The sequence below is a fragment of the Leptodactylus fuscus genome, chromosome 2, assembly GCF_031893055.1.
Source record: "Leptodactylus fuscus isolate aLepFus1 chromosome 2, aLepFus1.hap2, whole genome shotgun sequence".
NCBI lineage: Eukaryota > Metazoa > Chordata > Amphibia > Anura > Leptodactylidae > Leptodactylus > Leptodactylus fuscus.
Window position 1 is genome coordinate 15711455 of NC_134266.1, and position 25168 is coordinate 15736622.

Genomic DNA, 25168 nt, shown 5'->3' on the forward strand with positions numbered 1-25168 from the left:
ACATCATGGCTGGTTATCAGGAGGACAATATATGTATGAGAAGATAACCTGACCACAATAAGGACAACATGGCTGGTTATCATAAGGGGTTATCTCAGGATTGACTGGTAAACACCGAATAATGGACAATGGGATTCTAGCCTGGTGCCAACTCCTGGGTCACATGATCTGAACCAGCCTCCAATACCAGGTCACTCCACAGTCTCCCTACTCCTCTGATCTCACAGCTAATACCCATGTTAAGGGGATTGGCTGACTATAGTAAAGCCAACCCCTATAGCACAGGTATTTACTTGTGAGATTAGAGGAGGAGGGAAGGGGTATAATGACCTGGGTGCCAGAAGTAGGCCATAACTCCTCGGTCCATCATTCAGAGTCTGCCATAATAGAGCGATGTGCCTGATGTGTAGGCTTTGCCTGTCCTACTCACTACAATGGACCTATACATATTTGTTTATTGGGGTTTCGGTGAGCTAAAAAGATTGCTGGAATACGATAATGATGTCACTTTTTACCCTTTAATGTCAGAGCTCTATTTCTCTGTTACAGCGCTCCAAATCCAAAAATGATATTAAATTTACCCTTTTATATGAATTATACAATTTAATAAGAAGTCAGATTTCGATAAATATTTACTGACCTTAGTTCCAGAAGTTTCATTTAATGTGACCTGTCCAAAATTCCAATTTGGACCATAATTTCCTTCTTTCGAAAAAATAACTTGTTCGGTATCATTTGGGAATATAATAAGGACAGATAAGCAATATACATTGACGCCATACATGTAGTACCTAGAAAAGCACGGAAATGCAAAAAATTTAAGAAAGTGCTAAATACAGGAAAGGATTATTTATTTTATGGTAATAATTTAGTAAAGCCAGAATATATTTTCTAGTACATGGAAGAGATCACTATGGGTCCTCATTGTGGCATCAAGTTTTACTTCTCAAGATAAAATGGGTTTGATGTTTACTGAGCTCTCCATGACTCTTAAAGAGGACCTTTCACCTCCTGGGGCACATGCGGTTTTATACACCGCTAGAATTCAGTGCACTGTCACGTTCTGTGCCCCAGTGAAGAGCTATTGGTCCCGGTACCGTAGCTCTTCACTGTCAGAAGGGCGTTTCTGATAGTCAGTCAGGAACGCCCCTCCTCGCAGCAGCATCTATTGCGCTGTACTGTGAGAGCAGTGAGGAACTGCCCTCACCTCCTGATAGTACTCATCCATAGATGAGTAATGGGGGGTGTTCCTCATCACTCAGTGTCATGGCTGGGCGGTAAGCAACGCCCCCTCTCACAGTACAGACGCTGCTGTGAGGAAGGGCTTTCCTGACTGAGTGTTAGAAACGCCTTTCTGACAGTGAAGAGCTATGGTACCGTCTCTAATAGCTCTTTACTGGGGGAACAGAATGTGAAAGCCGATAGTGCGCTGAATTCAGGGCACTGTCAGCTTTCTAGTGGTGTATTACACCGCATGTACCCCAGGTGGTGAAAGTTCCTCTTTAAGTGACCCTTCAAAGAGTTCTCTACTTCCTATGTTTGATAATATAATAAGTACTGGGAGAAGAAGAGGCCACTGTGGAGATCGCTGACCAATACGTGTCCAGCTGTCACCAAACAAGAGGAAGATGAGACTCCATGGACTGTTATACCCCAAACCACCCGCCCCACCCCACCTCCCCATATAGCGGTCACCAAATAAGAGGAAGATGAGACTCCACGGACTGTTATACCCCAAACCACCCACCCCACCTCCCCATATAGCGGTCACCAAATAAGAGGAAGATGAGACTCCACGGACTGTTATACCCCAAACCACCCACCCCACCTCCCCATATAGCGGTCACCAAATAAGAGGAAGATGAGACTCCACGGACTGTTATACCCCAAACCACCCACCCCACCTCCCCATATAGCGGTCACCAACTAATAGGAAGATGAGACTCCACGGACTGTTATACCCCAAACCACCCACCAACCCCACCCCCCCATATAGCGGTCACCAACTAAGAGGAAGATGAGACTCCACGGACTGTTATACCCCAAATAACCCCCCCTCCACATACATCTGTCACCAACTAAGAGGAAGATGAGATTCCACGGACTGTTATACCCCAAATCATCCCCCCCATACTCTCCCCCTCGACTCCAACCCCCCCCTACTTTACTAGCTTAGGCAATGCCAAATATCCATTTGGACATGCCAATAAAGCCTATTTGATTTGACTTGAAGTATACATGGGGGGGCTACCCAACTAATAGCAAGGGAGATTACAACAACCAAGGATAGGTCCCCACTTCAAGGTACCCAACGCTAGGGTAGACTAGAGACCCATATTACCGTTCCATGCAAAATTTGGCCATTTATATGAGGTCTTAGCTTCTCCACTTTTAGTTTTGTTTCTGTTTTTATTTGTATACATTAAGTATATAAAAGCTTTTCTATGATAATATATATTTATCAAATCCAATGGTGCCCTGTATTACATTATTTCTGCTCAGTCTGCCTGTTATTAGGAAAAACAAGAAGCCGCTAAGGCAGACTATTCATTTATTTATACCATTTAGCAAAATTTCTCTGCTTATTATGATTGAGTGCGCTACTTAACTTTTTACATAATGATAATTAAGTGTCTTTTATGTGGTTATTGTTAGGCTCAAGCATTGATCTCATGTAGCGTTCCTACTTACCAGAAGCTGAGGCACAAGGGTTCTAGTGTGGATGATGATGGCGTCAAGGGTATGCTAACTAGTCGAAGTCTTTGGCCAAATCCAGGCCCGCCTGGTGTTGATATATAGTAACCTAGGAGGAAAATAAAATTGTAACCAACATGTTACACAATGTTAAAAAAATATAGTGTAAAAGAGTATGGCTTCAAGGAATTACCAACAGAAATAGGCCAATGTTCCAATGGGGTTCTAAGAGGAACCTGTCATGTAAAACATGATCTTGATCTCTGGTCAGCAAGTTCTAGAGAAAAAGTCTAATATAAGGTTCTGTAGCAAAAAACGTAGAGTTTTATCCATTTAGATTCCTTTTTATTCTGAAGGTGTTATTCGGGATTAGAAAAAAATTCTATCACTATTTTTTTTCAAAAAAAGTTTCTCCTCTCCTCAGGAAGTGACATCACATCCTTTGGTCACATGCCCATGCTACTGCTCCGTCCCATTCATATGCAATATGATATGCAACAAGCTACTCATCTCGTGACATGCGTATCTAAAAATGTCCGGCCAAAAAGAGAAAGATGAAGGAAAGTGAATGTCTAAAAACTGAAGGTGACTTTTTGTAAGGGGGTATTCACACTACTGTTAGTGACCTTTAGTAGTGTCTGTAGTTACACAGTCCAGTCACATTAATGTGACCCCCTGTCAAAATCCAGAGTAACCACCTTTCGCAGAGTGGAGGAAGAGAGGGGATGTTGATGTTCACTGGGATGTTGCGCTAGGTTACGCGGTTGAGCATCCATGACGCAAACAACCCGATCGAGGTGGTTCCACAGATTCTCAATTGGGTTCAAGTCTGGGGAATTTGCTGGCCAAGGGAGTACGGTAAACTCATCATGGTGCTCCTCGAACAGCGCACGTACACTGTGAGCTTTATAACACGTCGCATTGTCCTGCTGGTAGATGCCATCATCCTGAGGAAAAACAATTTGCATGTAGGGGTGAAGATGGTCCGCAAGGATAGAGGCATACTTGTGTTGATCCATCGTGCCTTCCACAATGATGAGTGCACCCAGATGGCTGATGACACGTGCCTTCTGCAATGGGTTATTTAACGTTGACGTCAAAAGTAGGCGGTGGTCCCATTAATATGACTGGACTGTGTATCTGATGTCCTAACCTTTCCATGGGAGATTATTTTGTTGGAAAGAAGGATTGATGGATTGTTTTGTTTCCACCAGAACTGCCTGTCATTGCCTTACTTTACTTACCCAATTTACAACACGTACATGCTCAACCATGTGTTGTAAATTGGGCAATGTGTATTGGGAACTTCAGGGGGATAGCCGTCTGCTGACAGTACTGTATGTACCTTAAAGAAAGTCTACCATCTCCTTCCATCATATTCAACTGTCACCACCACATTGTAGAGCACATTACAACGATAAGCACTATACTATTGTTATGTATGTCATCATTTTATATTTAGTCAAATTTGAAGTTTTATGCAAATGAGGTGTAATGGGGCAGGGTTTCCATATGAGAAGCATCGCTTTTGCTGCTCAAGTTGTTTTGATAACATCATAATAGTAAGGAGATCAGTTCTCACTAGCACAAGAAGGGACATACAGGTCATGGTAGGGGTTTGAGAGGCAAAATCAGTGCTCTCATGTGCTCTACAAAAGTGACATATGTAACAGAGGTATGTTGTTTATCACTGTGTAATATACTCTATAGTATGGTGGGAGTTGAATGTGCTTGGGCGAGATGGTAGACTCCCTTTACGCATTGCATAGAGGGGTTCCTAGTTAGGACTTTACTCTTCTTATAAAGGAATAGTTTCGCTCTCACTTTACTGGCCTTGCTTTGTCCATACACAACATGGCAGTCTCATTGGTATGGCCAGCTACAGATTATAGATTATTACCAGGGGATTCTGAATCCAGACCTACAGAAATGAGCTGGTCACCAGGAATAATTCCTGTTACAATTAGAACCTTATATCCTAACTATAAATCCAGCCATGTGTAACAGGACAGGAGACCTAATACCATCACCCCTGAATATCCCTCCATGTTCTACAAGACTGCCCAGATTTTAGCTGACAATACTTTATGTATTTATAACAAGCTTCCCACAATCCCACTAGTTAGGCTCAGAATGATATTTTAGTCGACTGATGAAAAACATATCAATTTTACACAAACTCGCTTGCATAATTTTCCCTCTATGAACAGTTCCAGAAATTCTCAAGGATGCAATTTATCTAAGTCCACCAGCTGTTTCTGCCTGTTGTTCGTCATATGAACAAATAGCTGAAAATTTGGATTTGTTTTAAAACCTCTGATGCACAAACATGAATTATAAGGACACTTTAGATTCGCTATAATTTTATGATTTTTTTTTTTAACTACTTTGCTGTCTGGTGAATATTCTGATGTGTTTTCAAACCCACAAGGCCCCTTCATTAAAACAGTGTATTTCATCCGGCAATAGACGGCTTCACTCGAACAATAACCGCACGTTTTTGATTTATAATTTCCATTTTTTTTTGTTTACTTTTCTAAAGTGAATGTGAATGTTCTTGAAGTTTTGACTTTTAGCGGTTTATTCTTATGCCAAACTCAGTGGGGTTTTCTGATAATCTGCTGTTTATTGGCTGTTTTAATCTCTTTAGATTTTTCGGCAGCGTGTGCACTTTGTTATAGATTATCACTTCACTGAAAACTCTCAACAAATACTTCACATCTGAACTTCTGTGCAGCAGTCTATATCCCACCAATGCAAAACAATGGACTTCCCATGACCTGCTGAAAAGGAAGCCATGATGAAGTAGGAATCCTTTGACTGTCTTTCTATCACCACTGCCATCAAATCTTTCCTGGCTCCTATACCCATCGATTTATCGTCCAGAAATCTAACACATTGTTCCTCCCAGTTGGAACCCTCCTCTTCTCTTTCTGTTGTCAGTGTCCAAAATTTGATTAGGCTGGTCCGCCCAATTTTCAGAAATAATTTGATCTGAATTAATTAATTTCCAGACATCCTCTATAGTAATGTAGAATGCTGTGCCTTGCACTTACACATATGGAGTCTGCTGTGGTAGTGAAACAATACTGTGAGTCAGTATGACACGCACACGACAGGCGTTGCTCTTTGAACTACTGCACACTTCCCCTATTTGGCCTGTATAAATTCCTCCCTATCCTTTTCCTACACTTCTAATGGTCTTTCCTTGAACTTCAATTGAGCAAAATATCAGTTTTCAAGTCTTTTCTATCACTTTTTCTAGCACCTGCTGACGGCTCTCCTTGCATTAAGTACACTGGAAAATGTCTGAATCCAAAATGGCGGAGGGTATTTATAGGGTTGTGACATCACAGAACTGGCTGACTGCTGATTGGCTGCATGCATGGCATTGTGGGTGATCCTGCGTCCTAACACGTGCAGCAGCGATTTTAGGAAAAAATGTAATTCATTACCATGAAGCATGAAGAAATCTGGATCAAATATTTCCTGAAATCTGGATCAAATTCCACTTCATCAGCTTCAATTTGTTCATCTCTAGACCTGACCTCTGAACCATGTTGTTTGTCCTGACCATCTGTGTGTACCTGATCATTTCATAGCCTGTTCCCTGATGCTTTTCACCAGTGTCCAACAGCCAACTGAGCCAGCTGCTTCCAAAACCAGGACTACGTCAAGAGGAAGCAGCATGGAAATCTCCCTGCAGCAAAGCTGACATCCCTGTACAAGAGTTAAAGGGATTCTATCATTAAAATAACATTTCTTCTCGATCACACGTAGGAATAGCCTTAAGAAAGGCTAGTCTTCTCCTACCTTTAGATGTCTTCTCAGCGTTGCTGTTCAGTAGAAATCCCAGTTTTCATCTGTATGCAAATGAGTTATCTCATAGCACTGGGGGCGTCCCCAATGCTGCGAGAGAAATCTCCAGTGATGGCTCTATCTTCTTATGGAACACCCTCTCCCTGTGTTTTCTTCCGTCCTGGGTTTCAATCTTCTAAGCCTTGGGCCTTGGACAGAGCAGACTGCGCATGCACACGGCCACAAGAAAAATGGCCGCTTACACAGCTTACAGTAAGCAGGTATAAGGGGCCATTTTCTTGTTTCCTGTGGGCATGCGCAGTCGGCTCTGCCCGAGGCCCAATGATGCGTAGAAGTTTGAACCCAGCTCCGGGAGAAGACGCGCAGAGAGGCCGTTCCTGAAGAAGATGGAGGCGGCGCTGAAGATTTCTCTCACAGCATTAAGGACGCCCCCAGTGCTGCAAAAGAACTCATTTGCATACAGACGAAAACCAGAATTTCTACCGAACGGCAGCGCGGAGAAGACATCCAAAGGTAGGAGAAGAATAGCCGTTCTTAAGGCTATTCCTACGTGTGATTGAGAAAAATGTGATTTTAATGTTGGATCCCTTTAAAATATGACAAATGAGGAGGCTACTTAGACAATGCCCTTACAGGCGGCCCAAAGCCAAACCTGTGTGGTAGCATGGTAGGTCCCCAACTTGCTTACCCTGGTAGTCCGGCTTTAGTTTCAGCTTTCCTAGTAGTTTGATCCTATTAATATACTGTACATATATTATAAAACAGCTGGTTATGCATTTCTTGAAAAAATTATATAATATATTCCGAAACCCAAAGCCAGATTTCTAAATTTACAATTTCAATGTCCTCTGAAATATATCCATTTAGTTTCAATTGCAAAAATGATCCTAATCTTTAAAGAATTTAGAAAATCTAGACATTTGAGGTAATCTACTTATCTGGTTACATAAGTAGTCTCAAACACAGACATTCTGTTTACTGGAAGACAGTTCCTTGAAATTAACCCTACGAATGGTGCATTATGCCTTGTGAATAGAACATCAATTCCTTGCACCCTGCTGCTCTTTTCATTCGCAGTTCAAGCGGATTTTATACAATCCCTACTGGCTGTGTACATCAAGAGATCAATCCTATGAATAATGAAGCAAAAATCATTTTAAAGTTGGAGCATGAACTTGTATTCAATAACTGTATATAAACAGTGTCAGTCGCACGGCGGTATCATCCACTAACACATTTCTTACTTTTTATGCTGAATACCAAAAACTCAGATTCTGGAGGTCACTGTTTTTTTCTCCATTATTGCAAAATATTACCTTTCAAGATGAACTTACCAGACTCATTGCCAAAGGTGTGGTCGTAGTCAGGTCCAGAGAGTGGCGGATAATACGGTCCATTGAATCTCTCCCATTCTGCGTCAGCCGTTATATCCTGAATCCAGTAACAGAAGCCTTCTTCAAAGCTACAGTCAATCTTCTCATTGTCTGAAAGTAAAACAATAGATAACATATGTCCAATAAATTATGTAAATTTCTTCATTTAACAGATGTCATCTCTGGGTACAATTTTGCAGTTGCATAATTACCACCCGCAGGCAATACTTCAATAGAAGAGATGAGTAAGTAGTACTCGATCGAGTAGGTATTTGATCGAATACTACGGTATGCAAAATACTCGTTCTCGATCGAGTACCACTCGCTGTTCGAATGTAAAAGTTTGATGCAGAACCAGCATTGATTGGCTGAATGCTATGCAGTCGGCCAATCAACGCTGGTTCTTCTCCTACCTTTAGAAGTCTTCTCCATGCAGCTTCCCCGCAGCGTCTTCCGGCTCTGAATTCACTCTGCCAGGCATTGGCTTGGGCAGAGCCAACTGCGCTTGTCTGCTTGTAGTGCAGGAATGCGCAGTCGTCTCTGCCCAGGCCCGATGCCTGGCAGAGTGAATTCAGAGCCGGAAGATGCCGTGGGGACGCTGCACGGAGAAGACTGCTCAGAGGATCCTGCCCCACCCTCACTCGTGGACTTGGTAAGTATAATTTGATCGAACGTTGCCTTCCCCTGAAACGAGCATTTTCCCCCCATAGACTATAGTAGGGTTCGATATTCGATTCGAGTAGTCGAATATTGAGGGGCTACTCGAAACGAATATCGAATCTCGAACATTTTACTGTTCGCTCATCTCTATTCAATAGTCATCTTGTTAAACCTGGCTTATTGAGTAAATCCTTGTCAAATGACTATCAAACATATTGCAGTTAAAGTATACCTGGTTACTTAAATGGTCACTAACTTTTCAGGCAATTTAGTCTCATTGAGCTCCTTCCCGACATCCGCCATACTAGAACGGCGGATGCCAGGTGTTTAACTATGGCAGCCACCCGGGAGCGCTAAAATGCACTTTTTCTTCAAATCCACCCCATTCTGAATTTTTTTACAGCCTCCTCGTACATTGTACAGAATAATTCATGGCGGCATCATGAAGAAAAATTTGTCCCACAAACATTAAAACCTCATATGGCTCTGAGAGCGGAGAAATAAAAAAGTTATAGGGTTTGGAAGAGGGGGGGGGAGTCAAAAACGAAAATCAAAAAATGCCATCGGCGGGAAGGGGTTAATAGAGTTTGTGATTCTGAACCAAAATGTAATGCACTTTACTGAAAATGTTGCTGTTTTCTGCCTCAAAAACCTGTCAAAAATTCCTACCACTGGGTGTCTCCATCCTTCCTAATTTGATGTACATTCTATGTCACCAGGGAAGGTCAGTCTTAAGAAACCGCAGGTGCAAGATGGAGCAGTGTTTACACTCAGATCTATGGCTCGGTCCTCCCTGTCTGTGCACTGGAACAAACCCCAGAGTATAATAATTTCACGTAGGTGACAAACCCCCAAATTTTTGGAATATTCAAGTTGATTCTGGTTTGTTGAGAATGGATTCTCGCACATACACTGTACACAGTAAGTAGAAGAGAATCTGCTCAATAATGTGACCTTGAGGGCTAGCTCTAAAGAAGTGCTGACCTGTACTGATGTGACTACAGTGGTCCGATTGTGATTGAAGCCTTCTATGAATCTCTAAAATCAGTGGGTTTCCTCTGTAATCTGAGTCATGTGACCTGCAGTTCATCCCGAGATGGAGACAGTAGGGATTTTTATGAAAGTTATTTTTGCAGAGGGAGAATCAGCAGGGACAGAGTTTGATCAAAGCAAAAACAGGTATTTTTATGTGATAGGATATATTTAAGTTTTTTTTTAATATTGTATTAAATTGGTTTAATTAAAACTTGGAGTTCTTAACCAAATTTTAACTCAGTTGAAGGGATTCACAACTGTAGGTCATGTGCCAATATCCCGATGTACAGTATATTGGGCAGGCATACGCTTTAAGCATGTTTTACAAATATTTGGGAAGTTTTTCACCCCAAACGTAATGTGAACATAATCTACACAGTGTCTTCTATACCTGTCTCCTTGGCTAGACATGTCCAGACATGTTTATGGTAAGTTAAGCATTTTTTAGTAAAAAAAAAAACAACAACCTGATTTTGTGATATGTTATCACAATGTGATATGCTAACTACTATATGTGTCAATGTGTGGTGGCGTTGAAATTGAAGCCTCTCAAGACCGTTTTAGTGTCTTGTGATATTTTGCTGAATTGATTTAATGCAGACTCAATCAAACTGAAGATCACTTAAAGTGGTTTTCTCATCTCCTTGCTTCAGCAGTTTGCATTCTGTCTTTTTTTCTCACTTCCTGTATTTCCCCTCCCCCATCTCCCTGTCTCTGAACAGGACACAGAGGTATCACAATAATTATGCTGATCAGATAATATGCAGATGCTTGTACAGAATTGACTCTGTGTTATCTGTGTATTTAAATAAAGAGATAACAGGCTTTATCAGCAAACTACAATTAGTTGAACTGATTGTTCTGCCGACACTGAGTAAGTGACCACACTTGTCCTATCTCCCAGGTCTGTGGTTATAACAACGCTGTGTAAACAATGGGAGGTATAAGGTCACATAGCAGGCAAACAAAGCAGCGTTTCTAAAGCAATATATTTAGGAAAAGTCTTCAATTTACATAAGCTACCAGTACAGATAGAATCCTTGAGATGGGATCATCCCATTAAGTGTTGACTAGAGATAAGCGAGTAGTACTCGATCGAGTAGGTGTTTGATCGAATACTACGGTATTCAAAATACTCGTACTCGATCGAGTACTACTAGCTGTTCGAAGTTAAGATTCGATGCAGAACCAGCGTTGATTGGCAGAATGCTAGACATTTCCAATCAACGCTGGTTCTTCTCTTACCTTTAGAAGTCTTCTCCCTGCGCAGCGTCCCGCGTCTTCTTCTGGCTCTGAATTCACTCTGCCAGGCATCGGGCCTGGGCAGAGCCAACTGTGCATGTCTGCTTGTAGTGCGGGCATGCGCAATCGGCTCTGCCCAGGTCCGATGCCCAGCAGAGTGAATTCAAGGCCGGAAGAGGACGCGGGGACGCTGCGCAGGAAGAAGAATCCAGCCGGACCCTCACTCATGGACTTGGTAAGTAGAATTTGATCGAATGTTGCCTACCCCTGAAACGAGCATTTCCCCTCATAGACTATAATGGGGTTTGAAACCTGTTTGAACAGTCGAACAGTGAGCGGCTCAGATCAGCGAATCAGATTTCGAACCCCGAACATTTTAGTGTTCGCTCATCTCTAGTGTTGACTCATCTACACCCCTGAAATACTCTACTCTACCTCTGTATGAACTCACTAATACATAATGTCTTTATACACAGAGTCAACCAAAGTTTTGACCATACAACACACTTGATAAGTAAATCTCGCTAAACTTGAGAAAATAATCAATGCCTCGGTCTACAGTAGTTTCTTCCTAAACTTCCCTGAACATCCCGTACATTGATTTGCATCTATGATTAAAGCCTACGGAGGGATTTGGTGACACATTCCTTTGTTACAATGACAATTCTTGTCTGACTAAGACATCAGCCTTAAACTGGGACTCTTTAAAAGTAGAGAGCAGTAAATACCGACATATTTATCACAATACAATACCTAATAAAATGGCGTAAGAAGTAGTTACTATTGGGAGTAAAAATTTGCTCTCTGCAGAATTGTGTTTATTTTAACCTTTCACGGTAGCGCGTATATTTCACCGGTAATGCTATTCCTCGGAATAAATCTATGGTGCTGTATTTGTTTTAAAAGCACTTTAGGAGCCATAAAGAGGATAACGGATGGTATACCAATACCAACTTTAGTGCCCCACTATATAAAAAAGGTTGAAACTTGAATTTCTATTAACTCCACAATATACTTTTATCACATGGAATCATACAGCGGTGTAATATCGCCTCGGCAGACTTGAGACTTGAGCAATTTTAAATAAACATAAATAAAAGAAAAAAAAAACCTAAAGGCCATAACTCCAATTTAAGTGACTTTTGATAAATCTCAACTGCGACTATAAAGTTTTGCCTTGTAAGCACTTAAAATGTTGTTTGCTGCAAGGATGAATGCTGGCCCGAAAATGCTGTTCTCAATTTGCAATGTATATGAATTGAATATCAAAGGATAATCAGCTTTCACGGCCATAAAAATTGTGTTATGGCCACAGCCTGGGAGAGAATTGGCTTCCATTTAGTCTCGCACTTTTGCTCTATAATGTTAAATATTAGAGATGAGCGAACAGTGTTCTATCGAACACATGTTCGATCGGATATCAGGGTGTTCGCCATGTTCGAATCGAATCGAACACCACGTGGTAAAGTGCGCCAAAATTCGATTCCCCTCCCACCTTCCCTGGCGCCTTTTTTGCACCAATAACAGCGCAGGGGAGGTGGGACAGGAACTACGACACTGGGGGCATTGAAAAAAATTGGAAAAAGTCATTGGCTGCCGAAATCAGGTGACCTCCATTTTAGACGAATAGTGGATTTCAAATCCGGGTCATATGAGAATGTGAACTTTGTGACTATGAGACAGGGATAGCTGTACAGGCAGGGATAGCTAGGGATAACCTTTATTTAGGGGGGAATGTTATTAAAAATAACTTTTTGGGGCTCTATCGGGTGTGTAATTGTGATTTTTGTGAGATAAACTTTTTCCCATAGGGATGCATTGGCCAGCGCTGATTGGCCGAATTCCGTACTCTGGCCAATCAGTGCTGGCCAATGCATTCTATTAGCTTGATGAAGCAGAGTGTGCACAAGGGTTCAAGCGCACCCTCGGCTCTGATGTAGCAGAGCCGAGGCTGCACAAGGGTTCAAGCGCACCCTCGGCTCTGATGTAGGAGAGCCGAGGGTGCACTTGAACCCTTGTGCACCCTCAGCTCTGCTACATCAGAGCCGAGGGTGCGCTTGAACCCTTGTGCACACTCTGCTTCATCAAGCTAATAGAATGCATTGGCCAGCGCTGATTGGCCAATGTATTCTATTAGCCTGATGAAGTAGAGCTGAATGTGTGTGCTAAGCACACACATTCAGCTCTACTTCATCGGGCTAATAGAATGCATTGGCCAGCGCTGATTGGCCAGAGTACGGAACTCGACCAATCAGCGCTGGCTCTGCTGGAGGAGGCGGAGTCTAAGATCGCTCCACACCAGTCTCCATTCAGGTCCGACCTTAGACTCCGCCTCCTCCGGCAGAGCCAGCGCTGATTGGCCGAAGGCTGGCCAATGCATTCCTATGCGAATGCAGAGACTTAGCAGTGCTGAGTCAGTTTTGCTCAACTACACATCTGATGCACACTCGGCACTGCTACATCAGATGTAGCAATCTGATGTAGCAGAGCCGAGGGTGCACTAGAACCCCTGTGCAAACTCAGTTCACGCTAATAGAATGCATTGGCCAGCGCTGATTGGCCAATGCATTCTATTAGCCCGATGAAGTAGAGCTGAATGTGTGTGCTAAGCACACACATTCAGCACTGCTTCATCAAGCCAATACAATGCATTAGCCAGTGCTGATTGGCCAGAGTACGGAATTCGGCCAATCAGCGCTGGCCAATGCATTCTATTAGCCCGATGAAGTAGAGCTGAATGTGTGTGCTAAGCACACACATTCAGCACTGCTTCATCACGCCAATACAATGCATTAGCCAGTGCTGATTGGCCAGAGTACGGAATTCGGCCAATCAGCGCTGGCTCTGCTGGAGGAGGCGGAGTCTAAGATCGCTCCACACCAGTCTCCATTCAGGTCCGACCTTAGACTCCGCCTCCTCCAGCAGAGCCAGCGCTGATTGGTCGAGTTCCGTACTCTGGCCAATCAGCGCTGGCCAATGCATTCTATTAGCCCGATGAAGTAGAGCTGAATGTGTGTGCTTAGCACACACATTCAGCTCTACTTCATCGGGCTAATAGAATGCATTGGCCAGCGCTGATTGGCCGAATTCCGTACTCTGGCCAATCAGCACTGGCTAATGCATTGTATTGGCTTGATGAAGCAGTGCTGAATGTGTGTGCTTAGCACACACATTCAGCTCTACTTCATCGGGCTAATAGAATGCATTGGCCAGCGCTGATTGGCCGAATTCCGTACTCTGGCCAATCAGCACTGGCTAATGCATTGTATTGGCTTGATGAAGCAGTGCTGAATGTGTGTGCTTAGCACACACATTCAGCTCTACTTCATCGGGCTAATAGAATGCATTGGCCAGCGCTGATTGGCCGAATTCCGTACTCTGGCCAATCAGCACTGGCTAATGCATTGTATTGGCTTGATGAAGCAGTGCTGAATGTGTGTGCTTAGCACACACATTCAGCTCTACTTCATCGGGCTAATAGAATGCATTGGCCAGCGCTGATTGGCCGAATTCCGTACTCTGGCCAATCAGCACTGGCTAATGCATTGTATTGGCTTGATGAAGCAGTGCTGAATGTGTGTGCTTAGCACACACATTCAGCTCTACTTCATCGGGCTAATAGAATGCATTGGCCAATCAGCGCTGGCCAATGCATTCTATTAGCGTGAACTGAGTTTGCACAGGGGTTCTAGTGCACCCTCGGCTCTGCTACATCAGATTGCTACATCTGATGTAGCAGTGCCGAGTGTGCATCAGATGTGTAGTTGAGCAAAACTGACTCAGCACTGCTAAGTCTGCATTCGCATAGGAATGCATTGGCCAGCCTTCGGCCAATCAGCGCTGGCTCTGCCGGAGGAGGCGGAGTCTAAGGTCGGACCTGAATGGAGACTGGTGTGGAGCGACCTTAGACTCCGCCTCCTCCAGCAGAGCCAGCGCTGATTGGCCGAATTCCGTACTCTGGCCAATCAGCACTGGCTAATGCATTGTATTGGCTTGATGAAGCAGTGCTGAATGTGTGTGCTTAGCACACACATTCAGCTCTACTTCATCGGGCTAATAGAATGCATTGGCCAATCAGCGCTGGCCAATGCATTCTATTAGCGTGAACTGAGTTTGCACAGGGGTTCTAGTGCACCCTCGGCTCTGCTACATCAGATTGCTACATCTGATGTAGCAGTGCCGAGTGTGCATCAGATGTGTAGTTGAGCAAAACTGACTCAGCACTGCTAAGTCTGCATTCGCATAGGAATGCATTGGCCAGCCTTCGGCCAATCAGCGCTGGCTCTGCCGGAGGAGGCGGAGTCTAAGGTCGGACCTGAATGGAGACTGGTGTGGAGCTATCTTAGACTCCGCCTCCTCCAGCAGAGCCAGCGCTGATTGGTCGAGTTCCGTACTCTGGCCAATCAGCACTGGCCAATGCATTTCTATGGGGAAAAGTTAGCTTGCGAAAATCGCAAACTGACAGGGATTTCCATGAAATAAAGTGACTTTTATGCCCCCAGACATGCTTCCCCTGCTGTCCCAGTGTCATTCCAGGGTGTTGGTATCATTTCCTGGGGTGTCATAGTGGACTTGGTGACCCTCCAGACACGAATTTGGGTTTCCCCCTTAACGAGTTTATGTTCCCCATAGACTATAATGGGGTTCGAAACCCATTCGAACACTCGAACAGTGAGCGGCTGTTCGAATCGAATTTCGAACCTCGAACATTTTAGTGTTCGCTCATCTCTATTAAATATTATTAAATATACTCAAAACAAAAGCGTATGATAATGTTCTACCGCCGCGCCAAAGGTGCAGAATAGAAAGTCTGGGAGATTAAATAAAATATCTGACAAATTATATTTCTTATTTGTTTTTTGCGAGAGCAAAAATTTTGTGCAGTGCTGAAGCCTTATATTCAAATATCCACAAGGAAGTTGGTTACATAGTTGACACCTAGGTCACCATAACCCGAGCCTCCAGGGACCAAGTGCCCGGGCACCATAGCCCACACCTCCGGAGACCAAGTGCCTGGGGACTTCTTCTACTTCTAGCCTTTTTAGCAGATTTTGTAGCAGTGCAACAATTTTTTTTTTTAATTTTTGGCTATCTGGGAGGAAGGATTGAAAAAAGGAATTGTATTAGGGTTAGGTTAAAAAAAATTAAAAAATGGTTCCTGAGGGCCCTTCATCAATATTCCTATTTTTTTTTTTATTTAAAATTGAACAATATTTGTCTCTGTTGTGTTGTATTGGGCATAGATAGATAGATAGATAGATAGATAGATAGATAGATAGATAGATAGATAGATAAATAGATAGATATGGGATAGATAGATAGGAGATAGATAGATAGATAGATAGATAGATAGATAGATAGATAGATAGATAGAAGAGATGAGCGAACAGTAAAATGTTCGAGGTTCGATATTCGTTTCGAGAAGCCCATCAATATTCGACTACTCGAATCGAATATCGAACCCTATTATAGTCTATGGAGGGAAAATGCTCGTTTCAGGGGTAGGCAACATTCGATCAAATTATACTTACCAAGTCCACGAGTGAGGGTCGGGCTGGATCATCCAAGAAGTCTTCTCCGTGCAGCGTCCCCGCGACGTCTTCCAGCTCTTCATTCACTCTGCCAGGCATCGGGCCTGGGCAGAGACGACTGCGCATGCCCGCACTCAAGCAGGCATGCGCAATCGGCTCTGCCCAGGCCCGATGCCTGGCATAGTGAATGAAGAACTGGAAGACGCCGCGGGGAAACTGCACGGAGAAGACTTCTAAAGGTAGGAGAAGAACCAGCGTTGATTGGCCGACTGTATAGCATTCGGCAAATCAATGCTGGTTCTGCATCGAACTTTTCCATTCGAATAGCGAGTGGTACTTGATCGCATACGAGTATTTCGAATAATGTAGATAGATAGATAGCCTGCTCAAAAAATAAGGGGAACACTGAAATAACCTCCTAGATCTGAATGAATGAAATCTTCTCATTGAATACTTTGTTCTGTACAAAGTTGAATGTGATGGCAACAAAATCACACAAAAATCATCAATGGAAATCAAATTTATTAACCAATGGAGGCCTGGATTTGGAGTCACCCCCAAAATTAAAGTGGAAAAACACAAACCAGGCTGATCCAACTTTGATGTAATGTCCTTAAAACATGTCAGTGCGAGGCTGAGTAGTGTGTGTGGCCTCCACGTGCCTGTATGACCTCCCTACAACACCTGGACATGCTCCTGATGAGGTTGCGGATGTTCTCCTGAGGGATCTCCTCCCAGACCTGGACTAAAGCATCTGCCAACTCCTGGACAGTCTGTTGGGTCTATCAGTATTTTAGTGCAGATGCTATATGTAACTTACAGTATTGTGAAGTCAGCCATACTAGTTTAACAGAACGTCACCTGCACTGGTCCATTGTAGTCAAGTTGCCTTAGCAATGGGTTTAGGGTTTAGCGTTTTTTGGCAGCGGATTTTGATGCGGAAACCGTCTGAAAATCCGCTGCCAAAAATGGCTCCCATCAACTTCAAAGGGAGCCACTCGCTTCTAGCTAGTAGCAGAAAAAAGAAACAAGATGACCCTTTTTTGCCGCAGATTCTGGGGCTGACTCAGCTGCGACGTCTGCGATACTAGACACGCTCCAGTGTAGGCCCATTAATTCGGGCCTACATAGGAGCGGGATGCCGCAACAGAAGCCGATTCTGCATCAGCATTCAGTCGCGGCGAGCCCTGCAGAATGTTCACACGGTGGAAAAGGTTTCTGCGACCATTTCCTCCGTGTGAACATACCCTTACACTGCTAATAATTCAATCTCAATTCACTTGTTATGCCGTATATCGGACAGGAGAAAACTTACCAGTCAGACCACTCGTGGTAAACACTGAATACATTCCTTCAAAACCACTAAGACCATTAGATGTTGGATCAGTTGTAAATTCTACCGTGACTAGGTTTGAAAAAATTCGAAAATTTCCAGGATTTGTTCCCCAAAGTGATGCTGCAAATATATAAAACAGCATTAAATGATATCAATTTTATATATACATTTTCTCTGTATTATTATAGGTGGCTGAAAATGCTTGAAAATCTAATTATGTTAATTAATTTTCCATTTGATCATTACAAGTATATTCATAAAATATATATATATATATATATATATATATATATATATATATATATATATAGTAGTACGGTAGTAATTTCTCTAATTTTTAAATATATATATATATATATATATATATATATATATATATATATTTAAAAATTAGAGAAATTACTACCGTATTTTTCAGACTATAAGACGCACTTTTTTCCCAAAAATTTTTTGGGGAAAAGAAGGGTGCGTCTTATAGTCCAAATGTGGCCGCCAATACAGACCCGGCATCCACTATAATAGAAAAGCGGATGCCGGGGAGGGTAAGATGCCAAGGCCTGCGATATCGTTACGCTCCTGCCCTGCAGGAAGCCAGCAGCGGCAGGAGCGATGTTGCTATTCCACTCCTCCGCCCTATTTCCCTATTTTCCTCCTCTAAAACCTAGGTGCGTCTTATAGTCCAAAAATACGGTAATTAAATTTTCATATCAGTCATATAAAAATATTATATATGCTCTGTAGTAATTGCTACTTATATTCAACAGTAGAAAATAAATCTGCCAGTGTACTTTTATGAGATTTTTTTATTTCATGAAAGAAAGAAGTGCAAGCAATATTAATTAGAAAATGTACCCCATCCCCCGCCCAATTCCCTCCAAAAGACTTAAAAAAAACACATTATTTTTTTTACATAAAGTATTTTTTTTTTCTGTTCATCATAGAACTCACCCTCCCCCCCACCAAAAAAATAAAATAAAATACTAGAGTATAATTTCTCTAGTAAAAGAGTCTTAGGGCCCATTCACATGGAGGAACATGGTGAGGAATTTGGTGTAGAATTTTAACACTGAAAAAAAAGCCTCCCATTGACTTCAATGGGTTCCTTTTTATGCTAGCCGAAACACCTTGTCTCCCAAATCTTATTCATGCATCACCATCATGGACACTCCAACCTCCATCAGGCTCGGGGAAGATCTTCTGCTAACAGAAAAAGGAACCCATTGAAGTCAATGGGAGGTTTTTTTTTTCAGCATTGAAATTCCACACCAAATTCCTCACCGTTTTCCTCCGTGTGAATGCACCCTTAAAATGTTAATTTTAACTGCAGAATAAAAATAATGAAAAAAAAAAAAAAGTGATGAAAAATTTTGCAGGGAAAATACAATGAGTTTTTTGTCCACCAAATTTTTAAGCTGTGTTTTGTTATGTGTGGCCTTAGACTTAAGGGCTAGCTGAGGTTGTTAGTTTGACATGCAACACGAAGCGCTGAATCTACATATCGATCAACCATCTGAGTCCCAGTGAATAACATGTACAAATCCTATTCTAATTCATGAGAACTTTTCAGACCCCAGAGTATAATAATCGGAGACCGAGGGGGATACAATCATAAAAAACTACTGTTACCTATCCCCCAGCTCCACTGCATTCTCCGCCTCTGTCAGCCATCTTCCGGAACGTCATGTGACCGGGACGGCCTGCCCTTCCGGGTCATGTGACATCACACAAGTAGGCCCAAAGCATGCCCGGATCGCAGAGAGGTAAGTAACAATGTTTTTTATGTTCCCTTACCTCTCCCGGGCCTCCGATCGTTATACTCGGGGGAACCCGCTGCGTCACTTACCAATCCTGGTTGCTGCCAGGATCGGTAAGTAAGTAGGGCCTGTTACCAGCTGGAGTAACTCCAGCCGGTAACGGCCTATTAAAAAAAACGCAGCGGTAGCGGCTGTCACCGGGCCCCCTAATGTCCCGGGCCCTATGGCAGCTGCTACCACTGCTACCATGGTAGTTAAGCCTCTGCTTATTAAGATTTCCAAGTTTGGAACTTTGCAAGGGCTCCTATTATGAGAGGGAAGTTGTAGTTTTTTTCCAATGTATGATGCTATAATGACTATAATTATTTTCAGGAGACAAGGCAGTGAAAAATAAAAATTCTGGTAACTTTTACCCATTTCAGGATTCACCATAAATATTATTAGTATAAGCAAGTTCAGACATGCAGTGCTCAATAGAACTTTTGCAGGGCTCAGTGGTAACTTTGCAAAGGCAGATCTAGGAAAGTTCAGAAGGTTCCTGGCTGCCTCGGCATCCAATCAGATCCCTCGATCTTGTTTTAGAGGGTTCCATAAATGGCACTAAAAGTAAAAGCAACCTCTCGAACCCAATGGTCGTATTTGACCAGTGTATCTAGATATTAATTGCCCATGATCAGATTAGTTCTTGAAAAGATGATGGTGGATGCTCAATGCTATGCAAAACTTAAAGACTCAAAATCTGCTAAATGTGTTTGATGAATTCCCGGAATGGAGTTACATAGGCCCTGAAGAGTAAGAAAAATAATACTGGACTTCACACCCGCTGCTCTCATTCAATGCTTATTGGATCACCTGGATCTCTTCTTGGTCTTTCTCAACAAAGGAAATTTTCCAATCTTTTGGCTATAGGAGTGACCAGTCTCAGCAATTGATTGGCAGAGGAGTCACATTGCCATGCCAAAGTGATCAGCAGGGGGCTTATAGTAAGAAGTATCAGAATTGGATCCATATGGGGTCCAGAAAGTAATAATTTTTAGAGATGAGCGAGTACTGTTTAGATCAGCCGATCCGAACAGCACGCTCGCGTAGAAATGAATGGACGTAGCCGGCACGCGGGGGGTTAAGCGGCCGGCCGCCGTCAAAGCGGAAGTACCAGGTGCATCCATTCATTTCTAAGGAGAGTGCTGTTCGGATCGGCTGATCCGAACAGTACTCGCTCATCTCTAATAATTTTTTTTCTTTTTTTTTTTAAGCCATGCTCAGCCATTTTTGGAGTCTTTTGTTGAGCAGAAGTAAACATTCACTAAAGAATTTTGGGACAATATTGCACTATGTCTAGGTTCACACCAACGTTGGCTTTCCATACGTGGATTCCATTCCCTTCTCCGCTTATACCCCTTTTCAAAAAACCAGGCGGACCCCATTATATTCAATGGGGTCCACAGGTATCCACCTTTTTAGTTGGATTAGGTTTCCGTTTTGGGGTCCCCAATTGAACTCCCCGAAGGGACGCCCGAACGCAGATGTGAACCTAACCTTAGACCCAATTGCCAATTCTTAGACTATTGAAAGTTTGCGTAAGACAAAGTCATGAAATATTTGTAATTTTCCTCTGCTATAAACTTTCGATGTTACTTTGTATCCGCTTAACACAGTACAATGAAATCTTGTAAAGGAAAACTATTAACATAATGCTATTTCAGACATGAAGCTTTTGTCTGACATTTAATTTGAAAATGAAAACCGCAGAACTTACCTCTTAAAATTCGGTCAGGTCCAATACCTTCATAAATATTTACGACGTCTATGTAATTGTTAGTCTCAAAAGATGTGAAATTAAGTTTAATGTTAGAGCCATTCCTAGCACTGCAATATGAAAACAAAGACTTCTATCAACATAAGGGAAAGGAAATATTGAAAATAATGTAAAATATGACTGCATTATGTAAAAAGTTTTAGAAAATACTGAGTTCATAGTTTAGGAAAAAGAAGTGAAATCTCAGATAATATAACATGAATAATAATGTACAAATAGCCCAACCAAGGGGAGTACAATGAAAAGGACGGATCAGGGAGGGGGATGCAGCTGCAGCTTCTCTCTACAGTTTTCTAAAGTTGTACTCTGTATGAGGGTCTGGGGAGAAGAAGTGGGAAGACATCTGTATTATGGTATGTGTAAGCACTAGAGATGAGCGAACAGTAAAATGTTCGAGGTTCGATATTCGTTTCGAGTAGCCCCTCAATATTCGACTACTCGAATCGAATATTATATTAACCCTATTATAGTCTATGGGGGTAAAATGCTCGTTTCAGGGGTAGGCAACGTTCGATCAAATTATACTTACCAAGTCCACGAGTGAGGGTGGAGCAGGATCCTCCGAGAAGTCTTCTCCTTGCAGCGTCCCTGCGGCATCTTCCAGCTCTTCATTCACTCTGCCAGGCATCGGGCCTGGGCAGAGCCAACTGCGCATGCCCACACTACAAGCGGACATGCGCAGTCGGCTCTGCCCTGGCCCGATGCCTGGCAGAGTGAATGAAGAGCCGGAAGACGCCGCGGGGAAGCTGCACGGAGAAGACTTCTAAAGGTAGGAGAAGAACCAGCGTTGATTGGCCGACTGTATAGCATTCAGCCAATCAATGCTGGTTCTGCATCGAACTTTTACATTCAAACAGTGAGTGGTACTCGATCGAGTACGAGTATTTCGAATACCGTAGTATTCGATCGAATACCTACTCGATCGAGTACTACTCGCTCATCTCTAGTAAGCACCAAAGCCCGAGCAAACATCAACCTAAGTGTATGTTCACGTGGAGGAAAAGGTGGTGGAAACCTTTTCCGCCGTGAGAACTTTCCGCGCGGCTAGCCGTGACGGGATGCCAATGCAGCATCACCATTCCATCGCGGCATCCCACTCCTGATTAGGCCAGAATGAATGCCTAAATAGGAGCATGTCTCAAGCCGCGGAATCCGAGGCAAGATAGGTCATGTCGCTTATTTTTTCCGCTACTAGAAGCGAGCGGCTCCCATTGAAGTGAATGGGAGCCATTTTTGCAGGCAGATTTTGAGGCAGATTACAGGCACCAATAGTAAAATCAATTCAATTAAATCAAATTAAGTTGAACTAAATAATTAAGTTAAGTAGAATGAAACAAACCTGGGATAAATTAAAGTAGTGTAAGCTAAAAAAAAGCAGACAAATAAATCAAATCAAATTGGATCAAATCAGTGAGTGTCACCTATATCCTTGGGCACCCCTACCCGTGACATCAGAGGAGTGCGGAAAGTTCAACCAAGGGGACCAGGTTTTACGAAACGTGTCCAGTTTTTGCAAGCATCAACTAGTTAGCTCCTCAAACCTGCAAATTTCATTGATTTTTAGCAAACCACTCAGGTTTAGTAGGGGAAACTTTCTGCATCCATTTGAGTGGTATTAGAATGGAGGACTTCTCTCTGTCAGACAAGGGCATGTCAGGTTCCATTTCCCAGGGCAGGAGGTATACAGGACCGGAGTACTCCTGCTTAACCATGTACAGATGATATAGATGCAAAATCTTCCCTAGTTTGGGGAGAGGGGCCGATATGAGTTTTTTCGAAGTCTGTACAGACTGTGCAAGCTGAGTGCTGAGAAGTGAAAAGTGAGAATAATGAGGGGGTTTTAGATTGGACAGACCTGAATATCAAACTTTTTTAATGGAAACTGGCCACTTTAAGCATTCCTATTGTTAGATGGTTCCCTGAAAGTAAACTGATCCTAGAAAATCTTGCTGCTTTGACCTTGATCTCAGTAGAAACTGCTCCTCTTAGTTATTGGGCCCCGTAATAGCTGATGCCTTCTACTCTGGTCCTTACACCCATACTCATCATATTGTCACATTCGTGTCTATGTCCAGACCCAGAATCCGGACTGCAGATTGCACCGCTAAGGAAACAGGGGAAGGAGTCTTTCCCTAACACTACGGCGGCTGGCTAGGCCCTGCCAGCGGGTGGTGGTCAGCTGTACCCGACAACTCCTGGCTCTCTAACACGAAGGCCTAGCTGACAGATAGGGCGAGAGCTACAAGAGAGTTAGGGACTGGGGATACTGAGGTGGTCACCCCTGCAGAAACCAAGGTGCAGCTGCAGACAACAAACAGGATGGGATGTGCTGGACAACAGACACGCAGCACAACACAATACGCAACAAGAAAATGAGGAGAGGGACAGTGGAGAGGTGAGGAAAGGGTTAACACAGGACTGGGGCAAAACAAACTGGAACCCATAACCTCAAACAACCAGATAGTGCCAGGAAACAGAACTGAAGGACAGGGTAGAGTTGAAGTGTGGAGGGACAAACAAAAGACTCACACACAACACTCACAACACTCACACCACTTCCTAGTCAGTTGAAGTTCTAGCAAAAACATTCCTCCTCCAAGGGCCACGAATTCTAGGGCATAACCATGAAAACCGGCAACTAATGGAGCCAGCCCTCTTCCTAATACAGGCCCCAGAACCGTCCGATAGGTTGATGGTAATGATCAACACCTGAGGTTCAATCCCAAGAACCTCAAGTATGTACTGAAGGCCAAAATGCTATGTACCAACAGATGGCTCAATGGCAAGGAAACCACCAGCAGATCACAGAAACCCGAATCAAATCCCCAACAGAAACACACACCAATATATACAAATAATCAGGTCATGACACATATTGAATATTAGGGTTGAACCGATCTTGAGATTTCAGGATCGTTTTTAAAATCCGATTTCCGATCATTTTCCAGCCAATCCCAATTGCGATCGTGAAATTTGCTCGATCGCAAATCAGGATCCGAACTTTCCCAATGACTCAACCCTAGTTACTTTATGTTTATGGAGTAGGGTTAAGCTGATCTTGTAATTTCAGGAAACTTTTTAAAATCCGATTTCCGATCATTTTCCAGCCGATTGCGATCATGAAATTTGCTCGATCGTCAATCGGGATCCGATCTTTCCCGATCGCCCAACCTTATTGAAGATACCAGGAAACCCTGTTCCATTATTTCTAACTGTATATCTTCAGCCTAATGTAACCGCACTTTACTGCAGGAACTTGGCCAGATAAAGGTTTTCATTATAAAAGAACTATACCGGCGAACAATGAGATAGATGAATCTATTTTTTTTTTCCTTGCTGAAAATCCTCTAAATCGATTTCATGCATTGTAATTATGTGGGCTGAATCATTAAGCGGCGAGTTGCTTTACAAACTTTGATGAATCAGTCCCACAGACGCACGCTGCATGACTCTGGATCTTTCCTTCACTTGAAAGAAAATTTGCTCTTGGATGAATGTGCCTTGTTATGTTGTACAAGCTGTTCACACGAGCCCGCCTTGTCCTTAGAACGGCTCAGCATTTAGCATACCCAGTCAATAATTCATCGCAATACAAAATCACATGTCAAAATAAATAAAATGAAAGCGCCGATCCAGCCTCTCATATCGCCAGTACAAAGCCACGCAAGATCCCTGCCCGGCTTGCCATTTATTATGTACAATAACACATGGTATTTCCCCTTGTAATTATTCATTACAGTTGGAGCGCAGAAATAATATTTTTATACACTGTTTGCTAAAGAACAGTCGGAATAGGCTCAATATGTCAACTGGCAAAACAGTATGGGAGTGACAGTGCTGCATCTCCGGGCTCCTGCGATGATCAGCAGTGTCACTCCAGATCCTGTACAAGGGCTGGTGATGCATAT

The 25168-nt window shown here is 42.9% G+C and overlaps 1 protein-coding gene across 1 annotated transcript in view; it reads right to left on the reverse strand.

Moving 5' to 3' along the window:
* The window catches only part of TMPRSS15 (transmembrane serine protease 15), a 258100-nt gene that overhangs the window by 146433 nt on the left and 86499 nt on the right, over positions 1-25168 (reverse strand). Inside the window, exons 8-12 of the mRNA XM_075263447.1 lie at positions 21201-21310; positions 17670-17810; positions 7848-7997; positions 2692-2803; positions 641-791 (exon numbers count right to left, since the gene is read on the reverse strand). Coding sequence (XP_075119548.1) covers positions 641-791; positions 2692-2803; positions 7848-7997; positions 17670-17810; positions 21201-21310 — 664 coding nt within the window. The remainder of the gene's footprint in view (positions 1-640; positions 792-2691; positions 2804-7847; positions 7998-17669; positions 17811-21200; positions 21311-25168) is intronic.